This window comes from Arachis stenosperma, chromosome 8 (genome assembly GCF_014773155.1).
Source record: "Arachis stenosperma cultivar V10309 chromosome 8, arast.V10309.gnm1.PFL2, whole genome shotgun sequence".
In the NCBI taxonomy this organism is placed as follows: Eukaryota; Viridiplantae; Streptophyta; class Magnoliopsida; order Fabales; family Fabaceae; genus Arachis; species Arachis stenosperma.
Window position 1 is genome coordinate 47,056,502 of NC_080384.1, and position 18,899 is coordinate 47,075,400.

At 29.6% G+C, this 18,899-nt stretch overlaps 1 protein-coding gene, 2 long non-coding RNA genes and 1 pseudogene across 4 annotated transcripts; 3 read left to right on the forward strand and 1 right to left on the reverse strand.

The window, feature by feature from the left end:
• Window positions 1–257: 257 nt before the first annotated feature.
• On the forward strand, window positions 258–4,246 carry LOC130945157 (probable xyloglucan glycosyltransferase 5). The gene is made up of 5 exons (XM_057873852.1): window positions 258–1,306; window positions 1,864–2,172; window positions 2,273–2,563; window positions 2,939–3,052; window positions 3,178–4,246. The coding sequence occupies exons 1-5, from the start codon at window positions 566–568 to the stop codon at window positions 3,820–3,822; spliced, it is 2,100 nt and encodes a 699-aa protein (XP_057729835.1). The 5' UTR covers window positions 258–565; the 3' UTR covers window positions 3,823–4,246.
• A 7,307-nt stretch (window positions 4,247–11,553) lies between these two features.
• On the forward strand, window positions 11,554–15,272 carry LOC130943552 (uncharacterized). 2 transcript variants are annotated; one of them, XR_009071840.1, is made up of 4 exons: window positions 11,554–11,798; window positions 12,139–12,202; window positions 14,738–14,831; window positions 15,071–15,272. It is a non-coding gene; the product is annotated as an uncharacterized LOC130943552 (long non-coding RNA). The 2 variants fall into 2 exon arrangements; XR_009071839.1 differs by lacking the exon at window positions 11,554–11,798 and having other exon boundaries at window positions 12,115–12,202.
• A 209-nt stretch (window positions 15,273–15,481) lies between these two features.
• LOC130946511 (molybdopterin synthase catalytic subunit-like) lies at window positions 15,482–17,279 on the reverse strand (annotated as a pseudogene).
• A 288-nt stretch (window positions 17,280–17,567) lies between these two features.
• Window positions 17,568–18,595, forward strand: LOC130943337 (uncharacterized). Its single transcript, XR_009071779.1, has 3 exons — window positions 17,568–17,765; window positions 18,262–18,355; window positions 18,483–18,595. It is a non-coding gene; the product is annotated as an uncharacterized LOC130943337 (long non-coding RNA).
• Window positions 18,596–18,899: the final 304 nt, after the last annotated feature.

Consider the following 18,899-nt stretch of genomic DNA (forward strand, 5'->3'; position numbering starts at 1 on the left):
CCTATTTTGTATTTATTAAAAAAAATTTAAAATCTTTCATTAATAATAAGTTTATCTTATGTCTATATTAACTAAATTGTATGTTAAAGTAAGTAATTAGTATAAAATATATGTTAAAATATAAATACATATTTAAAATAAATTAAACTATACATACATTTCTCCACAAATAGGTGGGTGACTTATATATATATATATATATATATATATATGTTAATTTCAGACTTTTGTTTCCCCAAAAAAGACGTTCAGTGTTTCAGTGCTTACAGCTACAGAGATACCTTCCCTCAAAATGTGGCTTTCTCATGTTAGGATTTCTTCGCTTCCTTCACAGCACAAAACACCTTCAAATGCTGAATGAATAACAAGAGCCTTCAACATCAATGCTCCAATAACAGCTTTGGAGCTTTGTCTCTTTTTGTTTTAGATCTGATCCTTTACTCTTTATCAAATGAATGTGTTGTTGTAGTGTACTATACAAGTGATTGATGAAGTAAGTTATTGCTTTGTGCATATAAGGTGTTTGTGTTTTGGTCTGTTTGAGAGCTAAAGTGCTTTTATAGTTATGGCTCCAAGATTGGATTTTCCCAATTGGTGGAGTAAGGACACACATGATAAAGGAACAACAACAACACCAGTGGTGGTGAAAATTGAGAATCCCACTTTCTCTGTTGTGGAGATTAATGGTGCAGATGCTGCATTCCGGCCGGTGGAGAAGAGCCGCGGCAAGAATGCGAAACAAGTCACATGGGTTCTGCTTCTCAAGGCTCACCGTGCCGTCGGCTGCATTGCTTGGCTTGCCAGTGTAATGTGGACATTGCTTGGAGCCATCAAGAAAAGGATAGTTCATGGACAGGGTGTTGCTATGGAGGGCGAGAGTGACAAGTTGGAGAGAGGGAAGTTGTTGTTTAGAGTCATTAGAGTGTTCTTGGTGGTTTCATTGGCTGTTCTTGCATTTGAAATTGTTGCTTACCTTCAAGGATGGCAATTCAGGAACCCAAATTTGCATATTCTTCCGAATGCCTTGGATTTTGAGGGGTTACTCCACATGGCGTATGTTGGTTGGCTGAGGTTTCGTGTTGAATACATCGCGCCGCCTGTACAAGTACTCTCGAAGTTCTGTGTTGTTTTGTTTCTTATCCAATCCCTGGATCGTATGGTTCTTTGCATGGGATGCTTTTGGATTAGATACAAGAATGTTAAGCCAAGGTTTGCTGGGGATCCCTTCAAGGTTGATGATGTTGAAGGATCTGCAAGCCATTACCCCATGGTTCTGATTCAGATTCCAATGTGTAATGAGAGAGAGGTATGACACCATGTTTGCTTCACTCTATTTGAAGCTTATTTGTTGACTAAAGTTTTTATTACTTATGCTAGCAGAAAACTAATCCTTCCATTCCCTTATATTAATTTGGCTATCAGATACATTGATCAAATGATGCACTAAATTTTCATAGTGACAGATAAAAGATTCAGATTACCTTTTATGCATTGTCTTAGAAAATTGCTCATGAAATAACAAAAAAACAATAAATAAATAAATAAAGAAGTAGAAAAGAAGGAGAATATACATTATATGGTAAAGTTTCTCATATAGAAGTTAGGAATTGTATGCCACCTTCTAGAACTGAAAGCATTGATGTTTTCATGCAGTGATAAAGCTTGATGAACAATATTGGGTAATAAGTTTCTTACTTTTGATTTCTGTAATGCACAGCAAGTTTGAATAGATAATATTAAGTTTTTGCCTTGACTACATCTGGAGGGGTTTCCACAAGAAGTTTTAAACAATTGTTGACAAACTTGAAATTTCAATGGATGAAAACTTATTTTATCAGCTTTGTCTGCACTGGCTTTATGCAGGTGTATGAGCAGTCTATTTCAGCGGTCTGCCAAATTGATTGGCCTAGGGATTGTTTACTGATTCAAGTACTCGATGATTCTGATGATGAGAGCATACAGTGCTTAATTAAGACCGAGGTCTCCAAATGGAGTCGAAAGGGAGTCAACATAATCTATAGGCATCGGTTAAACAGGACTGGATATAAAGCTGGGAATCTCAAATCTGCAATGAGCTGCGACTATGTGAAGGGCTACGAGTTTGTTGCAATTTTCGATGCAGACTTTCAACCAAATCCTGATTTTCTTAAACAAACTGTGCCACATTTCAAGGTTAAGAGAAGAGAATGAATCAGGCTCAGTAACAAATTAATGAATATTGCTAAAAGCATGCTTTATATATGTTAGTATCTCTATATGCTTTCTGTTGCAGGACAATCCTGAACTAGGTTTGGTCCAAGCTAGATGGTCTTTTGTGAACAAGGATGAGAACTTGTTGACTCGTCTCCAAAACATTAACTTATGCTTCCACTTCGAGGTAGAACAACAGGTCAATGGACTATTTCTCAATTTTTTTGGTTTTAATGGAACTGCTGGTGTTTGGAGGATCAAAGCCCTTGAAGAATCTGGAGGCTGGCTTGAGAGGACAACGGTAGAAGATATGGACATTGCAGTCCGAGCTCATCTCAATGGATGGAAGTTTATCTTCCTAAATGATGTTAAGGTGATTAGAAATGAGTTATTTATTCATCACTATCCATTCATAGTGTACTAGTAGAGTAATATTATTAGTTTACCTTTCAAACTGTGCAATTTGACGCACCGAAACTATCAAATAGCGCAAAAGGACTTTTATTAACTGTCCTTCCGTACTTACCATTCATATGATGCATTTTATTGACAACATTTTCCTTTATTAGATGAGTAATTTTGGAAGAAAAAATTAACCAATGGCCTTTTTGTCATCGGTTAATAACTCAGCGTGTCTAATTGAATAATTGCACATAAACAGTTTTATGATCTGCAGGGAGTTAAAACCATAATTTTTCGACTCAGGTCTCTGACACACTTGAATTTCCTCAAATTTACAAATTTTCAGGTGCTTTGTGAAGTTCCTGAGTCATATGAAGCTTATAGGAAGCAGCAACACCGTTGGCATTCAGGTCCTATGCAACTTTTTAGATTGTGCCTCCCTGCAATTGTTAGATCTAAGGTATGTCAGATACTCAGCTTGATGCAATAAATAGAATAGTGGTGAAGAGAAATAAAAGAAACTTTCAAGTATTGCTTATATTTTGCACTATCTAATAGGGGCCTTAAAATCTTCTATAACTGCAGGTGTCAACATGGAAGAAAGCAAACTTAATACTCCTCTTTTTTCTTTTAAGGAAACTAATTCTTCCCCTTTATTCCTTCACCCTGTTCTGTATAATTCTTCCTTTAACCATGTTCGTGCCTGAGGCTGAGCTTCCGTTGTGGGTGATTTGCTATGTGCCGGTTTTCATGTCATTCCTTAACATCCTCCCTGCCCCAAAATCTTTTCCTTTTATTGTTCCTTACCTTCTTTTTGAAAACACCATGTCCGTCACCAAATTCAATGCAATGGTATCTGGACTCTTCCAATTAGAGAGCTCTTATGAATGGATTGTGACAAAGAAGGCCGGAAGGTCATCTGATTCTGATTTGTTGGAAGCCGAACAAAGGGAAGCCAAGTCGATAGAGCATCAAAAGATCCATAAAGGAGCTTCTGAGAGCGAACTTGTTGAGTTACACCACTTTAAGGAACAAAAAGAATCTGCTCCAACACCTATCAAGAAAGCTAATAAGATTTACAAGAAAGAGTTGACTTTGGCATTCCTCCTCCTCACTGCTTCTGTCCGGAGTCTATTATCAGCACAAGGAGTTCACTTCTACTTTCTGCTTTTCCAAGGGGTGACCTTCCTCCTAGTCGGTCTCGACTTGATTGGAGAGCAAATGAGCTAGTTTTCATTTTCAATGCAGCTGAGAAGAGAGTGTGAAAACACCGTTCCGGATTTATTGATCAAGTTGCTATCAAGCAGCAAAATGAGCAATGCAGTAAGGGAAAGTACAATCTTTGTTTTTTTTTTTTTTTACCAAAGGATTTCTTTGTTGTTCAACTATATCCATTTTCTTTTTCACACTGATTGATTCCAAGTATTCAATGTAAAATCTTCAGTTATTTTCATTGTGTTCTTGAGTTGTATTTGGGATTGGGAGTTATGATTTGAGTTTTCTTGTTTTACCACTCCACATGTCTTAGTGGAGTGCATCTTCATTGATAGTTGATTCATAGATTCATAGGTGCCTTCTTGGTAAAAGGGGTATGCAAAGCAACAAATCTTTCTGTAAATTCATTGTTATCTAATGTAATCAATAATTTTTATTCTGTCAACCCTTTTCTCCAACTTTTGCTTGTGTTTTCTGGGTGAGCATCAAGATATTCCTGCTTGGAGACGAGTTAAATATATGGAAAATATTTCTTGACCATCTATATCATTTTACTCTGCTGACACTCTTACCACTTCTAGCATCATATACATTGTGTCGGCAGAAAAAGTAAACATACAAGCTTGATAATTTTGTTTTGAATCTTCTAATGTGGTCCCTCTAGCAGATCCATGTATGTTCATAGAATCTCAGTGAGCTGTACCTAACCCAATGAATTTAAGTTGAGGGGTTGTTTTGGATGAGCACCATTAATATAGCAGGCAAGGCATGTTGCTGATTGTGCTTGATGCCACAGTTTACTGCAACATTGTACGGAATAGGCCCATTTGTTTTAATGTCTGTGCTGGTCATATGATATTGTACTGCCTCTAAAGTGGATGTTAAAGAATGACATTAAGGTCTGATATGTCATGTTGAAGAGACTATGTAGTTCAAATGCATGGAGAATATTGCAGTTGAGGCTTGGCACAGATAGAGGATTTGTATGCCTCTCATCAAGCTGCATTCAGGATGGATTCTCAGCAATAACCGAGTATAGTGTGTGTGAGTGTGTATGTCCAAAAAAAAAAAAAATTCAATTATTGGACACTCATTAATTTATGCGGATATTTTGGTATATATATTGATTTAAATTTTAAAAAAATTAGATGCTAACTAAGAAAATATAATTTACATTACGATTTTTTATTCGTTTATTTTTTTTTATCATATTGAAACATATAAATTAGTTACCGTATCGAAACAAATAATTAATAGATATTAGCTTGTTTTTATTAATCTATGTCTTTATTTGTCAATTATCAATAATAATAAAAATATTCTATTAATTAATATAATAAGTATTTTGTACTTTAAAGGTTTGAATTTAAGTTTAAAAAAGGAATTTATATACCAAACTATTCTTATATTCTTAATTTGTATACTTATTATAATTTAGTTATGATTAAATAAAAATATAATGACCATTTAGAAAAATGTTACCGTTATAAAATTTGATGTGAGTTTAATATCTATATTTGATTAGTCCAAGGATCAATTTTTCACATAAATCATAAATGACTCAACAATAATATAACATAATCTCAATTTCTGTTTTTTTCAGCGATAGCATAATATTATACTAGGAAGAAAAATAACACTACATCAATAATACATATTTATATTATTTATTAACTTTTTTAACAGAAAAAAAATGAAAAATTCTCAATCTAAGCCATATTCCTCATGTATATACTTCACTTAAATGATGTCTATTTATAGACTTAAATATGTATAAATTTCTTAATCAAAAAAATATTCTTAATCAACTCCAACTAATATCTCTATAAGATTTTAGTATTATTACAAGTTGGCAACTTGCATCATCTACTAGTAGTTTGGATGATTCACTTGTAATAACATAAAAGTTCTTAATTTCAATTAATTTTACTTTTGTTTCTTTATATTTTTAGATTCTTTAAGTTGTATATACTTGAATCAAGTCAAAGTTTTTAACTCATTTTAAAGAATCTTGAATATACCAAAGATTTTAATTCGACTTGAATTTTTTAACAATAATTGATAAAGCGTAGTTTAATTTTTAATACTTAATAGAATATATTTTATTAATCTAATGATTAATTAAATTACAATAATCCATAATAAACATCATTTATCAAATTTTACCTAGCCAAAGATTGTGAGGGGGGTTTTTATTTTTTGTATTGTAGTACAAATAGTGTTTTTTTAATTATGTGAAAATTTAATATATTTTTATTTTGTATGGATATTATAAATTTGAGAATTAGATTTATAATTTTTATTCTTTTTTTAAACAATTTATAAATCTGAGGGTTAAATTTGTATTTTTAACATTGAAATTTTTTTTGAACAATTAAATCGTACCTTCAGTTTGGATTTTCTATTTTTTTTTATCCAAAACTGATCCTGAGTTTTTAGCTCACCTAAAATGTGACCCTCAATTTTCTACTCCGACTAAAATTTAAACTTTCCATTTATAATTTGTAATTAAAAATAAATTGTCTCTATATCCATAAAAAATATATCAACTTTTTTTTGTTATATAACTATATCAACTTTTTATAACTATACATAATACACTCTTTCAATCTATTACAAAAAAAAAAAAAATAAATAGCCGATTGTGAGGCTCCATTGGTGACACAAGTCCCAAAGATTTCTTAAGACAACAATGGAAGGTAATGTTTTGTAGTTTCTGAAGAACTAGAAAACACGTGTTTCATGCAAGGACAACGACATAACGTGTGGTCCGGGAAAAACCAAACTTTTAATTTCCAAAAATAAAATACTGTGGAGAGATGTTTTAATGTAAAATTAATAATTGAGAAATGATAGATAATTTAATTAAATATAGTAAATTATTTAATAATTTTTAATTATTAATTTTATATAAAAATAATTGTATATAAATTAAAAAATTACATTAGTATTATAATAAAAAATATATTAAAAAGTTAGTATAATTTATTATTTTTAATTTATAGTTAGTCAATAATATCAAAAAATATGGCCAGCAATATTAGAGATGTCGAAATTATAATTACATAAATTTATCAATTAGATGACGTATTAAGTATCAATTTGCACTATCAATTGATACTATTTATTTTAGTAAAAATTCAGGTACAGTCAATTTCATATGAAATTGATAATTAATAATCGTTAAATAATTTAAATAATTTGATTAAATTTTTATAGCTGTCAGATATCAACTATCAATTTCACATAGAGTTAATCGATAATTAATAATCATTAAATAATTTAAATAATTTGATTAAATTTTTATAGCTCTCAGACATTAGCTATCAATTTCACATAGAGTTAATCTGAGTAAAACAAATACCTAATAGATGTTAGCTAAATATCTGTTAATCTATATCTTTATTGGTCAAATCAATAATAATATCAACCAATATGCTATTAATTAATATAATAAGTATTTTATACTAAAAAGGCTCTGAAGTTAAGTTTTAAAAAGGAATTTATATACCAACTATTCTTATATTCTTATTAAAAAAAATTCAACAACAAATATAGTTAATAATTAATAACTACAATATTTTATGACCAAATATATAGAAAAAATATTTGATATAAAATATATTCTGATAAAAATTCTATTTTACCCTCCTCATCATAAATTATAAAAAAATTGTTCTTTTTCTCTTATTTATCTTTGTTTCCTTCAATCTTTATTTAAAATTTTTCAGCTCTTTCTGCTCCCCTTCTTCATTTTCTTTCTGCTTCTCCTCTTTTTCCTACTCTCCCTCCTCCTTTCCATTAGTAAAAAATGTTAAAACTTCATATATTATATATAAAAGGACAAAATTTGAGAATATAATGTTAAGGAGGTACTAATAATCTCGATTCCTTGAAACGAAAGTAAATACCAATATGATTTTCTATTTCATATTTCTTTAGGGTTGTGATTTAAAATATGTTGTTGTACATGTGCTAGAGACATTGGTGTCACCTTTTTGTATTTCCTTAGATGTGAATTTGTTTTGGAGTTATTTTGTTGCACTTAAGATTTAGGTTTAGTTTTGAATTAATTTTTCTTCTTTCATATGCACGGATTCCCCAAAGACATTTGCATAGTCATGCACTATAAACAAAATTGATTCCATGGCCCTCCTTCTGGATGTTGCAAGAACGGTATGTAAAAAAAAAAAAAAAAAAAAAAAAAAATCACATAAAAAATTTTTTGGGTTACAAAAATATACACGACAGAATAATACACACTAAAGATGAGTAACGATGGACAAAAGTAACATGCTGTTAGAGGATATATGTGACCAATAAAACAGTGATATGACGCTCTTTTTTATTATTATTATTATTATTATTATTATTATTATTATTATTATTATTTAAGGTATCTAATGTGGGAAATAATAAATTTTCTTATTTTAAAATTAGCAAAAAATTATTATTAAAAGGTAGAGTGCCCTTGTTTTAAAGTATAATCCCAAAAAAAGCGAATAAATTAATCCTAAAAGAATTTATGCGTCACTTTTCACAAATATTATTGTCGTCTTTTATCCTTTTGTCGAAGCAAGTAAGTATTATTTGTAGTCATTTTTAGCCTGTATATTGAAATTTTGATTTTGCTGTGTATATTTTTGTGACCTAAAAAATCTTTTATATGTATTTTTGTTTAATTACTCAAAAAAAGAAAATACGCTTTCTAACTATGAAATGAACAAAAAAATAAGGACTTAAATAGACAATTAAGCTACATTTATTTATAGTTATAGCATATTAAAATAAAAATGCATAGATACAAAATTATATTTGACATATAAAATATGAATAAAGATAATATTTTTAAAAATATTCAATTAAAAAAACATAAAAATATTAATAAAATACATTTTTCTCTCCATGAATTTCTTTCTAGTCATAGTTAGAATTTGAATCCGGATACACTCTCTAGCAAAGCATACACAAACACCACTAGACCAAGCCTTGCAATGCGCGAGCAGAACTTGTTGGAATCAGAGAAAATGTCAAGGGTGGCAAATGAGTCCAAACATGTTGGGATGATCCATTTAGTTTATAAAAAAAAAAGTGGATCAAGCTTGAAAATTGAGACTCCAAAAAACAAAATGCTTGCCAAACTCACCTTGCTTTTCTGTAGACTTTGGTGGGGTAGTGAAATTTTTTCTTTTTGTATTTATTTTAATATAAAAGAGAAAAAAATTAAATATTTTTATATTTTAAATTTATTTTTTTAAAGTTATAAATTATATCAGGTATTTTTTATAGTTAATTATTTATTAAGTTTTTTCTCTAATTAACTTTATAATTATTTTTCACTTTTCAAAAGTAAAACAAATTTTATTGTGGCTAGCCTACCAAAAAAATGAGGTGGGTAGAATTTTTAGACCATTAGTTTTTTTTTTTTCCTAAATAATGCTTTCTTGCGACAAACAACATAAAATCCAAAACCAAACTCAATTCTTTCTTGCAACAAAATAACTCCAAATTCTATGAAATTCATACCATAATATCAATTAGTTGACACAATTACTACTCTCAATTTAATTTCATAGAAAAATAAAATCAACTAGTCTCTTCAAAGTTAAATTGTCTTTTATTATGATTGTTCAATATGGAAAAAGCTTCAGAATATACTAATTAGTATCCTTCAATTAAGTTAGTTAATTCTCCATTCTAAGTTAGATATTGTCATGGCAATTACTTTGGGACTCTGAGAATAAATTACATTTTCTTATATATTATCTCATAAGAAACTAATTGTACACGTATGTAATACATCAAATAATTTTTTAAACATTTTAGTGAATATAGGGTATTATATTATTCAAACTACACTCTAAATAACTAACTTATTAAATCATTTTCATTTTTATAAGATTGTAAAATTTTAAAAGTATTTGCATAATTTTAAAATATATTTAATGCGTATTTCAAAAATTTATCATCCAAACTTTAATATGTATTGAATTGAGTAAATATAAAATTATTTTATGTGTTAAAAATATACAAATAAAATAAACATATTGTATATATCATTTGAGCCCTAGTTTATCGACAATTATTCATTGATGAAGTATAAGGAGCCAATAAAATATTTGTATAATGTGTACAATGAAAATTTAGAAATGTCCAATTCAGTATTAGAGATATAACCATTAGGGTGTGTGTGGTTCAAGTATTACTTTGTTACAAAGATTCCATTCTCATGAGAATCACATATACTCAAGGGGAAGGTGGGAATTGAAATGATGGTATTTTGATTCCCTGGAATCAAACTTACTTGAAAATAGTTTTTTAAACTTTGAACCAAATATGAACATATAATATTCCCATCTTAAAATTCTTAGGAATTGTTTATAATTTTTTCAACCACACATACTTTTAGTGTTATCTTTTTTCATCAGCTTAAGCTTTTGGGAGGAGTGATTTCATGATATGGTATCAAAATTTTAAATTCTAAAGAGTTCGATCTTTGGTGAACCCCAAAATTAGCTTAAATTTTTGGGATAAGTGATTTTATGACATGAAATATTTATTATCCATAGTATGTGGATAGTTATTCTAGATAATATAAGTGATGTTCATTTTTTAACTCATATTAGACTAAATAAATAATCTATTATATATATTGTATAAATATTCAATTGGCTCTCTAATAAGACTTTCGTTGAGGAACTCTTGTATATTTATATGAGAGATTCTGATGCGACCATTGAAAATCCAACACATAAAATACTCTTACAGGGAGGGAACCTAAGATTAAATTTTGCTATGTATTTGATTTGAGGAATTTGGAGTTTGGACCACACTAAGCGTGTAGAAACATTGATATTTTAAAAATTAATTTAAAAAATTTAAAGAATTAATTATAATATAAATTAATTTTTTTATTTTTAATTTTAAATTGTAAAAAATTAAAACAATAAAAGATTATTTTTTTAATAAATTGTTTTTCAAATAGTTGACTTGAATTAATTTTATTTTTAATTAATTTCTTAACAAAATTCATTAATTTAATAGAAATAATACTCATATTTTACATTGTAATATTTATAACTTTTTTAGTTTATTTATTTTATATTCTAAAGATATATATTACAAGTCTGTTAATTCTTCTTGCCAATTTTTTGCTTTTTTATTTTTCTTACTCAAAAACTATCGGTTTGAATTGATTTTTAAGAAAATATTTTTTTTATATTTTAAAAAAATTATTTTATATTTGTATAATTTTTTAAAAAGAGTTTTTAAATATTAAAAATATCTTTTGTTTTTATTTTTTTAAAATAAAATATTATTAATTTTTAAAAAAATAAATAATCTATTTTTTTAATAAAAGTACTCTTAAAAAAAGACATGTAAATAGATTTTAAATTGAATAAGTATTTTATTAAAAAAAATACTTTTTTCACTAAAAAAACCGATCTAAACTAGCACATAATATTTGACTACACAATTTAGTCAAAGATATTATATTATTTAATAATTATCAACTATTAATTCTAATTAAAGACAATACTAGTGAGTTTTTACTTATTTTTTGTTAGACAGAAAGTCACGTACAGTTATTTTTATGTGAAGTTAATAATTGATAACTATTAGAAAATAATTTAGTCAAATATATTAAATTATTTGACTTTTCTTAATTATCAACAAGTGAATTTTCACCTTTTATGTTATGTATTGTAATTTAGATTGCCGAAACTGCAAAACGGATTGGAACAATTGTGATTGTTGACGGTCCGGATCTGATCTATCTACTCGGCAATTCATCCGGTGACTTCACGGTCGCCAAAGAAGCCCAAGTTTATGGCCATCTTGCATTTGGGAGCAACCCTTTTGTTCCAATGGGTGTCTTTGGGTTTATTGTTCCTGTTATCACTCTTGGGTCCTTGTCCAAGAGATGAATGGTACCTGGTTGGAGGCTTGGTTGGTTTGTGACTCCTAGTGGCACTTTCAAAAATCCCAAGGTCATATATATTCCCTCTTTTAGCATTTTTTAGTATTCTTTTTATTGTTAATCTTAATGTTAAATTCATTGACCCTATGGTTCTTGAAAAGCCACTGTTGGTAACTAACTCCATTAGTCAATCTTAGGTGATTCTCAACTTCTCTAACTACTGATAAATTACCGTTCATTTATTATTCTAAACAAGTGAATTAATTAACAACTCTTGTCTATGTTTGACAGTTGTTTCTATATAATTTCCAAAAATGCTTTATTTGTATATTTATTTATTTATTTATTTTATTCTCGTTTATTGTACAATTCTATATTCAAAAAGACTATACGCTTTTTTTTGTATGCAGGTAGTTGAGCGCATTACAAAGTATTTTGATCTTTTGGGAGGTCCAGCCACGGACCATCATTCAGGTTTTCACATTTTCCTCTCTAACATTCTGTCCTCTTTTCATAGCAACAATGCTTGTAGTTGAAGAACCAAAAATATCCAGGAAGAAACATGATGCTATAACAAGTATAATTGAACTTGGCCCAATTAATAGAAATAGAATATAAATAGCGGTATTAGCCATAATAACAGAGTGAATATGAAAATTGTGAAATGTCTTAAACATCTCTTTCTGAAATTTTCTTCTACCTAATGAATTCTATTAGTTTCTTTCTCTAATTACCTAATTTTAGTAAATTCATTTTTCTATGCGCTTACAATGGTGCTTCATTAAACATTACTATAAGGAAATTGTTGGTTTCAGTTTAACTAACGTCGCCCTTACAATTTAATGAACTTCAATCATGATGATTTGGTGAAGACTAACATGCCAATGTCTTCATATGAAGTTGATAGTTGAAAAATGTTAGATAATCTAACAAATTTGACTAATTATCATTTAACGATTCTCAACTATCAATTTCATATGAAAATAAATGATGTTAGTTTTCAGACTAAATCCCCATAATGGTCCCCGAGATTGACGCCGTGCAACAAAATTGTCCCTGAAATTCCAATTGCACCAATTACGTCCCTGAGATTGGAAAAATTGCACCATAGTGGTCCCTGACCCGTTTTCCGTTAACGGCGCGCTGACGTGGCTTGATGACATGGATTTTTGGTGACACGTGTCACCTCATGGTTTGGCCACGTGTAACGGTATGATGATGTGTCGGTCAACGACACGTGGCACGCCGACGTAAATGGGTATACCACGTGTCACAATGCTATTTTGCCACGTGTCAGATTATGCCACGTGTCGCAATGCTATTTGTCCACGTGTCATCCACGATGTCATCGTTACATGTGCACCAAATTGGTCCCTTATTTGCATCTAATGACTCATTTTAGTCCCTAAAATTGAATATCATGCACCAAATTAGTCCCTTCATCAATTTTTTCTCATTTTTTTATAAATTTAAAATTTTTAATATTTTTTATACACTAATTTTAATTATATTTTCTATTATACATATTTTATAATAAATTTTTTAATTAATAATGTTAACTTGTATCATTGGTGTACATGTTAACTAAAACCAAAACTTTATTATTGCCTCTTGTGTTTATTTGTATCTGTTTTAATATTGTTCAAGTCATAGTTATAATAAGTACTTATATTAATTAATAGTGTATATATGAAAAAGCCACCTAACAAGTTATAGATAAAATGAATTATTATAATCGACAGTATAAATCTATCTTATTAATTTAGTGAGAAGTTAATTATATAGGAAATCGGACATTCTTAAAATGGATGGGAATAATAAATTTATATTAGTTAATAAGTGTCTTATCAAATATTCCTAAAATATTTATTAAAGTGTTAAATATTAAAAAAATTGTATTAAGGAATATTATTAGGCAACTACTCCCATGAAAATGCCAAAAACATCTTCTCATGATGATCCTTGTTTAAAAAATGTAACTTATTTATTTAGCAACACTTTAAATAAAGGTAACACTTTTACTTCAAATAAAATCAAGCCCTACAATCTATCATCCAATGGTCAAAATGATGTATCTTCACATGAAGATAATCATTAAATCTTCATTGGAGTAGATACCATATTATTATACTCTTAACTTACACTCTTTATTAAATCAATATCAATATGTCACATAATTCTTTTAATAAAATATTGTAGAAAAAATTGTATAATTAAAACTAATATTTTAAAAATATTTTATAAAAATACTTGTATTTAAATAACTTGTGAAAAGATAAAATTAAAATTAGTGTATTCTTCAAATATATAATGAGAATTTTAAATTTATAAAAAAAATGAGAAAAAATTGATGAAGGAACTAATTTGGTGCACGACATTCAATTTTAGGAACTAAAATGAGTCATTAGATGCAAAGTAAGGGACCAATTTGGTGCACATGTAACTATGACATAGTGGATGACACGTGGACAAATACCATTGCGACACGTGGCATAATCTGACACGTGGCAAAATAGCATTGTGACACGTGGCATACCCATCCACGTCGGCGTGCCACGTGTCGTTGACCGACACATCATCATACTGTTACACGTGGCCAAACCATGAGGTGACACGTGTCACCAAAAATCCACGTCATCAAGCCACGTCAGCGCGCCGTTAACGGAAAACGGGTCAGGACCACTATGGTGCAATTTTTCCAATTTCAGGGACGTAATTTGTACAATTGGAATCTCAGGGACAATTTTATTGCACGGCGTCAATCTTGGGACCATTACGGAGATTTAGTCTAGTTTCCACCTAATGATTTATACATTGCTTATTTATAATTATTTTAGAAGAGATTCCATGCATGTTTTGCCCTCATAAATCGGAAGGTCCATAACTATGATGGTAAGAAGCTGAGAATAAAACTACAGTTGATACTATTTCTTTGAGAACAACATAAGCTCTGTAAAGTCTTTTATAATGGCTTCTCTTTCCACTATCTTTGTAATTAATGAAATGCAGGTGAAACTAAACCTATTGCGTCTAGAAGATTTTAGCGATGATATTGATTTTTGTTTCAAACTTGCAAAGGAGGAATCTATTGTCATTCTTCCAGGTACAATTGTGCAGAGCATGATTTCACTTCTAAGTCACCATTATAAGAGCAACTCAGACAATTTGGAAATTTTATGTGCCTAACTAAATTATTGTGAGAGATTGAAAAACTGCAAAGCTAATATTTAAGTCCTCTTTTATTTATTGATATAACTAAAACTCTCAAATGCTCTCATAATTTAATTTGGATTCTTTTGCTGTTGAATTTAGTTAACAAACAAAAATGACATTTGTTCCCAGGAACAACGGTTGGACTAAAAGATTTGCTTTGCATTACTTTAGCTGCCGATGCATCTGCCCTTACAAAAGGTTTGAAAAGGGTCAAAGTTTTTTGACAAAGACATGCCAGAAAATGGCTGAAGCAATGTTGAATCCAGAATATAAAATGGCTACTAAATATGTGATGGCTACTAAATTTTCAGGTGTTTCAAAAACATTGGGGTTCTAATAACTTTAGTTATTGATCTACCCATGTATTATATATGTATTTTTATAATAAAGATCAATAACTAAAAGCACTAGTACCAAAGTTTCTGGTACATGTGATAACCTTCCTAAAGATTAATGACACTGCTTTGAATTTAGATCAAACATCAACTATTTAATTTGCCATTGCAGCATATATACAGTGGAGATCAAATCCTCGTTGCATTGCCAATGTGGCATCATCTTTATCAAATGAAATATATTAATTTCATTGCAGTATATTTCATAGAAGTTTACAATCTTTTTTCAGAGATTTGGAAATGAAGATATTCTGCAAACTATTGTAAACATTTTACAACCCACCTTATTGCATTATTTGATTAAAAGGAGAAAAATTAATTAATGCTCCTAACGTCTTTTGATCCCCAACACTAGCATTATTTCTGGCTTACTTCATCATCAACCTTAACTTTAATCCCACAGCAAGGCTTTTTATTGCTGTGCTCTGTGCTTTACTGCTTTCTGCCATTTTCGCACTGTAATCTACATCTTTGTTACTAAGATCGTTCCTCCGCTCCAAGAACTAAGAGTTTTCTTTCCAAACTTCTCCGTTTGAATAAACCTCCTTCTTCCAAATAGGAACGGTAGCTTTTACTTCATATATTATAAATCTACATGCCTCCAGTGCATCAGCCCTGTGAACAGATGAGATGGCATCATGGCGATGAAGATACTTGTTTCTCCTACGGGACTGTGCCTAGGCGAATGTAGATTCCATGACACTCTTGCAGATGAACAGACAGATAGACTTGATACAACGTATTGCCATTGAAACATAAGCTTCATACCTCAACTCTAAAACTGTCTTGCTTTCGAAAGTGTCGCGTGTAGTGCCTGCAAAAGTAGCTATAGCACTGACATAGTTCATATATTTTGCAATGTCTATCCTGTGCTCTGAGATTTTGACAAGATTCTTATCATTTTCAGCAGCCATATCTACTAGAACTTGAGATATGCAACAAATCAGTTATTGCTTATCCTTCTCTGTTCTCACATTTATTGGAGTAGGCAAAGTCCAGTAACATGTTCTTCAAATTGATCAAAGCATTTCATACAAGACATGGTGAAGCTGATGTAATATCAACTTAAAACAAAGGCATCAAATAACCTATAAAAATAGAGAAAAATAAGGTCAAGCATAGAAATAATATGCTTAGGCCCTTGAATATGGATGGCGACCTTCACCTAACTTAAGCATTAGTGATTCATCAGACTATAACAATTCATTAGCAAAATTCTACTCGGATGATAATTACGTCCAAAGTTCATATTAGTATAATTTATGTTGGAAGAAATTCACACGGTCTTCTTGCATTGAAAATTAAAAACCATTAGACGTCGATTTAGCATGTCATGGATCTCAATTATCAACTTCACATCTGCATGCGAGTCTCCACCACTTAAGTTGCCTTCAATCAAATGTAAGTGTCAGCCCTACAACATGTTCTGCTCCAGTGCATTCATTTCTAAGAAAGACAAAAAACCACTTGGATTATAAATCCAAAAAAACACTCTCGAAAATGCACTATTGGGTAAAATATGAACCCATTAAATAAAAATTTTGGTATCAAGGAAGTTTTTTCCTTCTAAAAGACTAGAATCGCAATCATGAATCACAAAAGCTTACTATCCACTTAGTAATTTAATATCGGCATAAGTGGAAAAAAAAACATACCACTGTAGCATCTATAAGAGTGTTTGAGTTTGAGAAACCCTAGGAAGTGAAGTGAATCTAAGTCAGGAATTGAAATCTGACGAAAAGAATACTCACCTTAATCAAGAACAGTGAAGCCTCTTATCCGGTTGAAGGAAACAAGTTGCACGCGTACTCCTAAATGCCATCTAATAATTGGGTCACGGGATTAACAATCCGATCCCTCTTTTTGTTTTCAACGTGAACCAATCCAACCTCTGTTTTATTTGAAAATTGATATATATTTGGAAGCATATTAATTCTTGTGTGAATATAGAAATATCAACAATCTATATACACTAAAATTTGGATCTATGTTTTTTCACGTCACTCTTGAATGTTTTTTTTTTTTTACATTTGTTTAACTAAACGCCAAAACCTTTAAGCAATAATGGTTGTGTGTATACATTATTGTATTATTGCATAACTGCACTATGTCGCTTTATTATTGGCTAATAATAATAATAATGTTGTTGGTCCTTCTTTTTCTTCTCCATTTTCTTATAGATAAGGTGTTTGATAAAATGTTAAAGTTATAGATGGGGTATCTGAAGCTGATGGAACTGTTTGTGAGTTCTTTGGTTCATTTGTTTTATAAATTCTAGATTTTCAGCTCAGTTGTTATTGGAGATTTATCTTAGTCGTTCAATAAAATTCTGCATTAAAAGCCTAAGAAGATTGTTGATGTCGTCAATAAGATCAATGAGAAGAGAATAATTTCTGCTGATGAAGGAAACAATGCTACTTCTACCAATGGTGATGATCTTCCTCCTATTGTTGTTGTTTATGAAATTTTTGGATTTGGCAAAGGGATAAAATTGATCAAGTACCAAGTATCAATCTCCTTTTCTTTTTCTGCTTCAAAGTTACACTTTTTTTTAGCTTTTGTTGGGTTAGACTAAGTTTTTCTATCTTCCAATAAATAATATTATGATAAATTAATAATATAATTTTATTTTAATGTTTTTGCTAGATTTTTATTATACATAATTGTTGTTTTTTCTTTTAGAAATTGAGTGCTTTGTCATATTTTACTAGAGCGGAAAAAAAGATGAAAGGGTTCTAGTTTTGAATTTGGGGTCTTTAACCAGCGTCCATAATAGGTGAGGTTTTAAGACTTAAAGAAAAAAAATAATTTATGTTCGATGTTCTTTCATGTATTTTCCTCTTAATCGGTTTGCGTGTAATTTTTCAACAAATTTTTTTTTTAATTCTGATTACTTGTTTATTCATTTATTTATTTTTATTTTAGGACACGAAAATTGTTGTATTATTTGAAGGGTGGCCAAGTTGATTATGGAGAACAGCACACCAAGACATGTGGACACTCTCAATCTATTAACAAGGTTCGAGGGATTATTCATTCATTCATTCAAAGCTTTCAGTTTGTTTTTGTTTTTTTGCACCGCATTCTGTTTTGCTTTTTTTGTATTTTTTCATTGAGTTTCAATAGTGTATTTGTTGTGTTATTAGGATGGCAGGGCACTACCTTGAATGGGACGAGGATCACTCTATTCACTTGTAATTATGTAAAACAATATCATATGTAATTATATTTGGAATTATTGATATTGAGAATTTTTTTTGTTATATAGATTTATGTCTTATATTGAGAAAGTGTGTTATAAAAGATTTAATTTTTAAATTTTAATATTAAAAAATAAATTTTTAATTTGAGAGTATGTATATGAGATTAGATTAATGAATGATTTAAAATTAAAAATAAATAAATAATTATAGAGTTTGTGAAAGTTTGAAAAGTTCACAAAATAATTAATTTTTGTCAAATTAAAAAATTAATTTGTGGGAGTTTTAAATTGTCACAAAAGAGATTTCAAATCGTCACAAAAATTTAATATAAAACCTTTCCTAAACACACGTAAACCCTCT

What these genes read in the sequence shown, in the direction of transcription:
- LOC130945157 (XM_057873852.1), top strand. Translation starts at nt 566, where the DNA reads ATGGCTCCAAGATTGGATTTTCCCAATTGGTGGAGTAAGGACACACAT. An exon ending in AAACTGTGCCACATTTCAAG is followed by an intron (nt 2,173 to 2,272) that starts GTTAAGAGAAGA and finishes TTTCTGTTGCAG; the next exon opens with GACAATCCTGAACTAGGTTT. An exon ending in TCTTCCTAAATGATGTTAAG is followed by an intron (nt 2,564 to 2,938) that starts GTGATTAGAAAT and finishes ACAAATTTTCAG; the next exon opens with GTGCTTTGTGAAGTTCCTGA.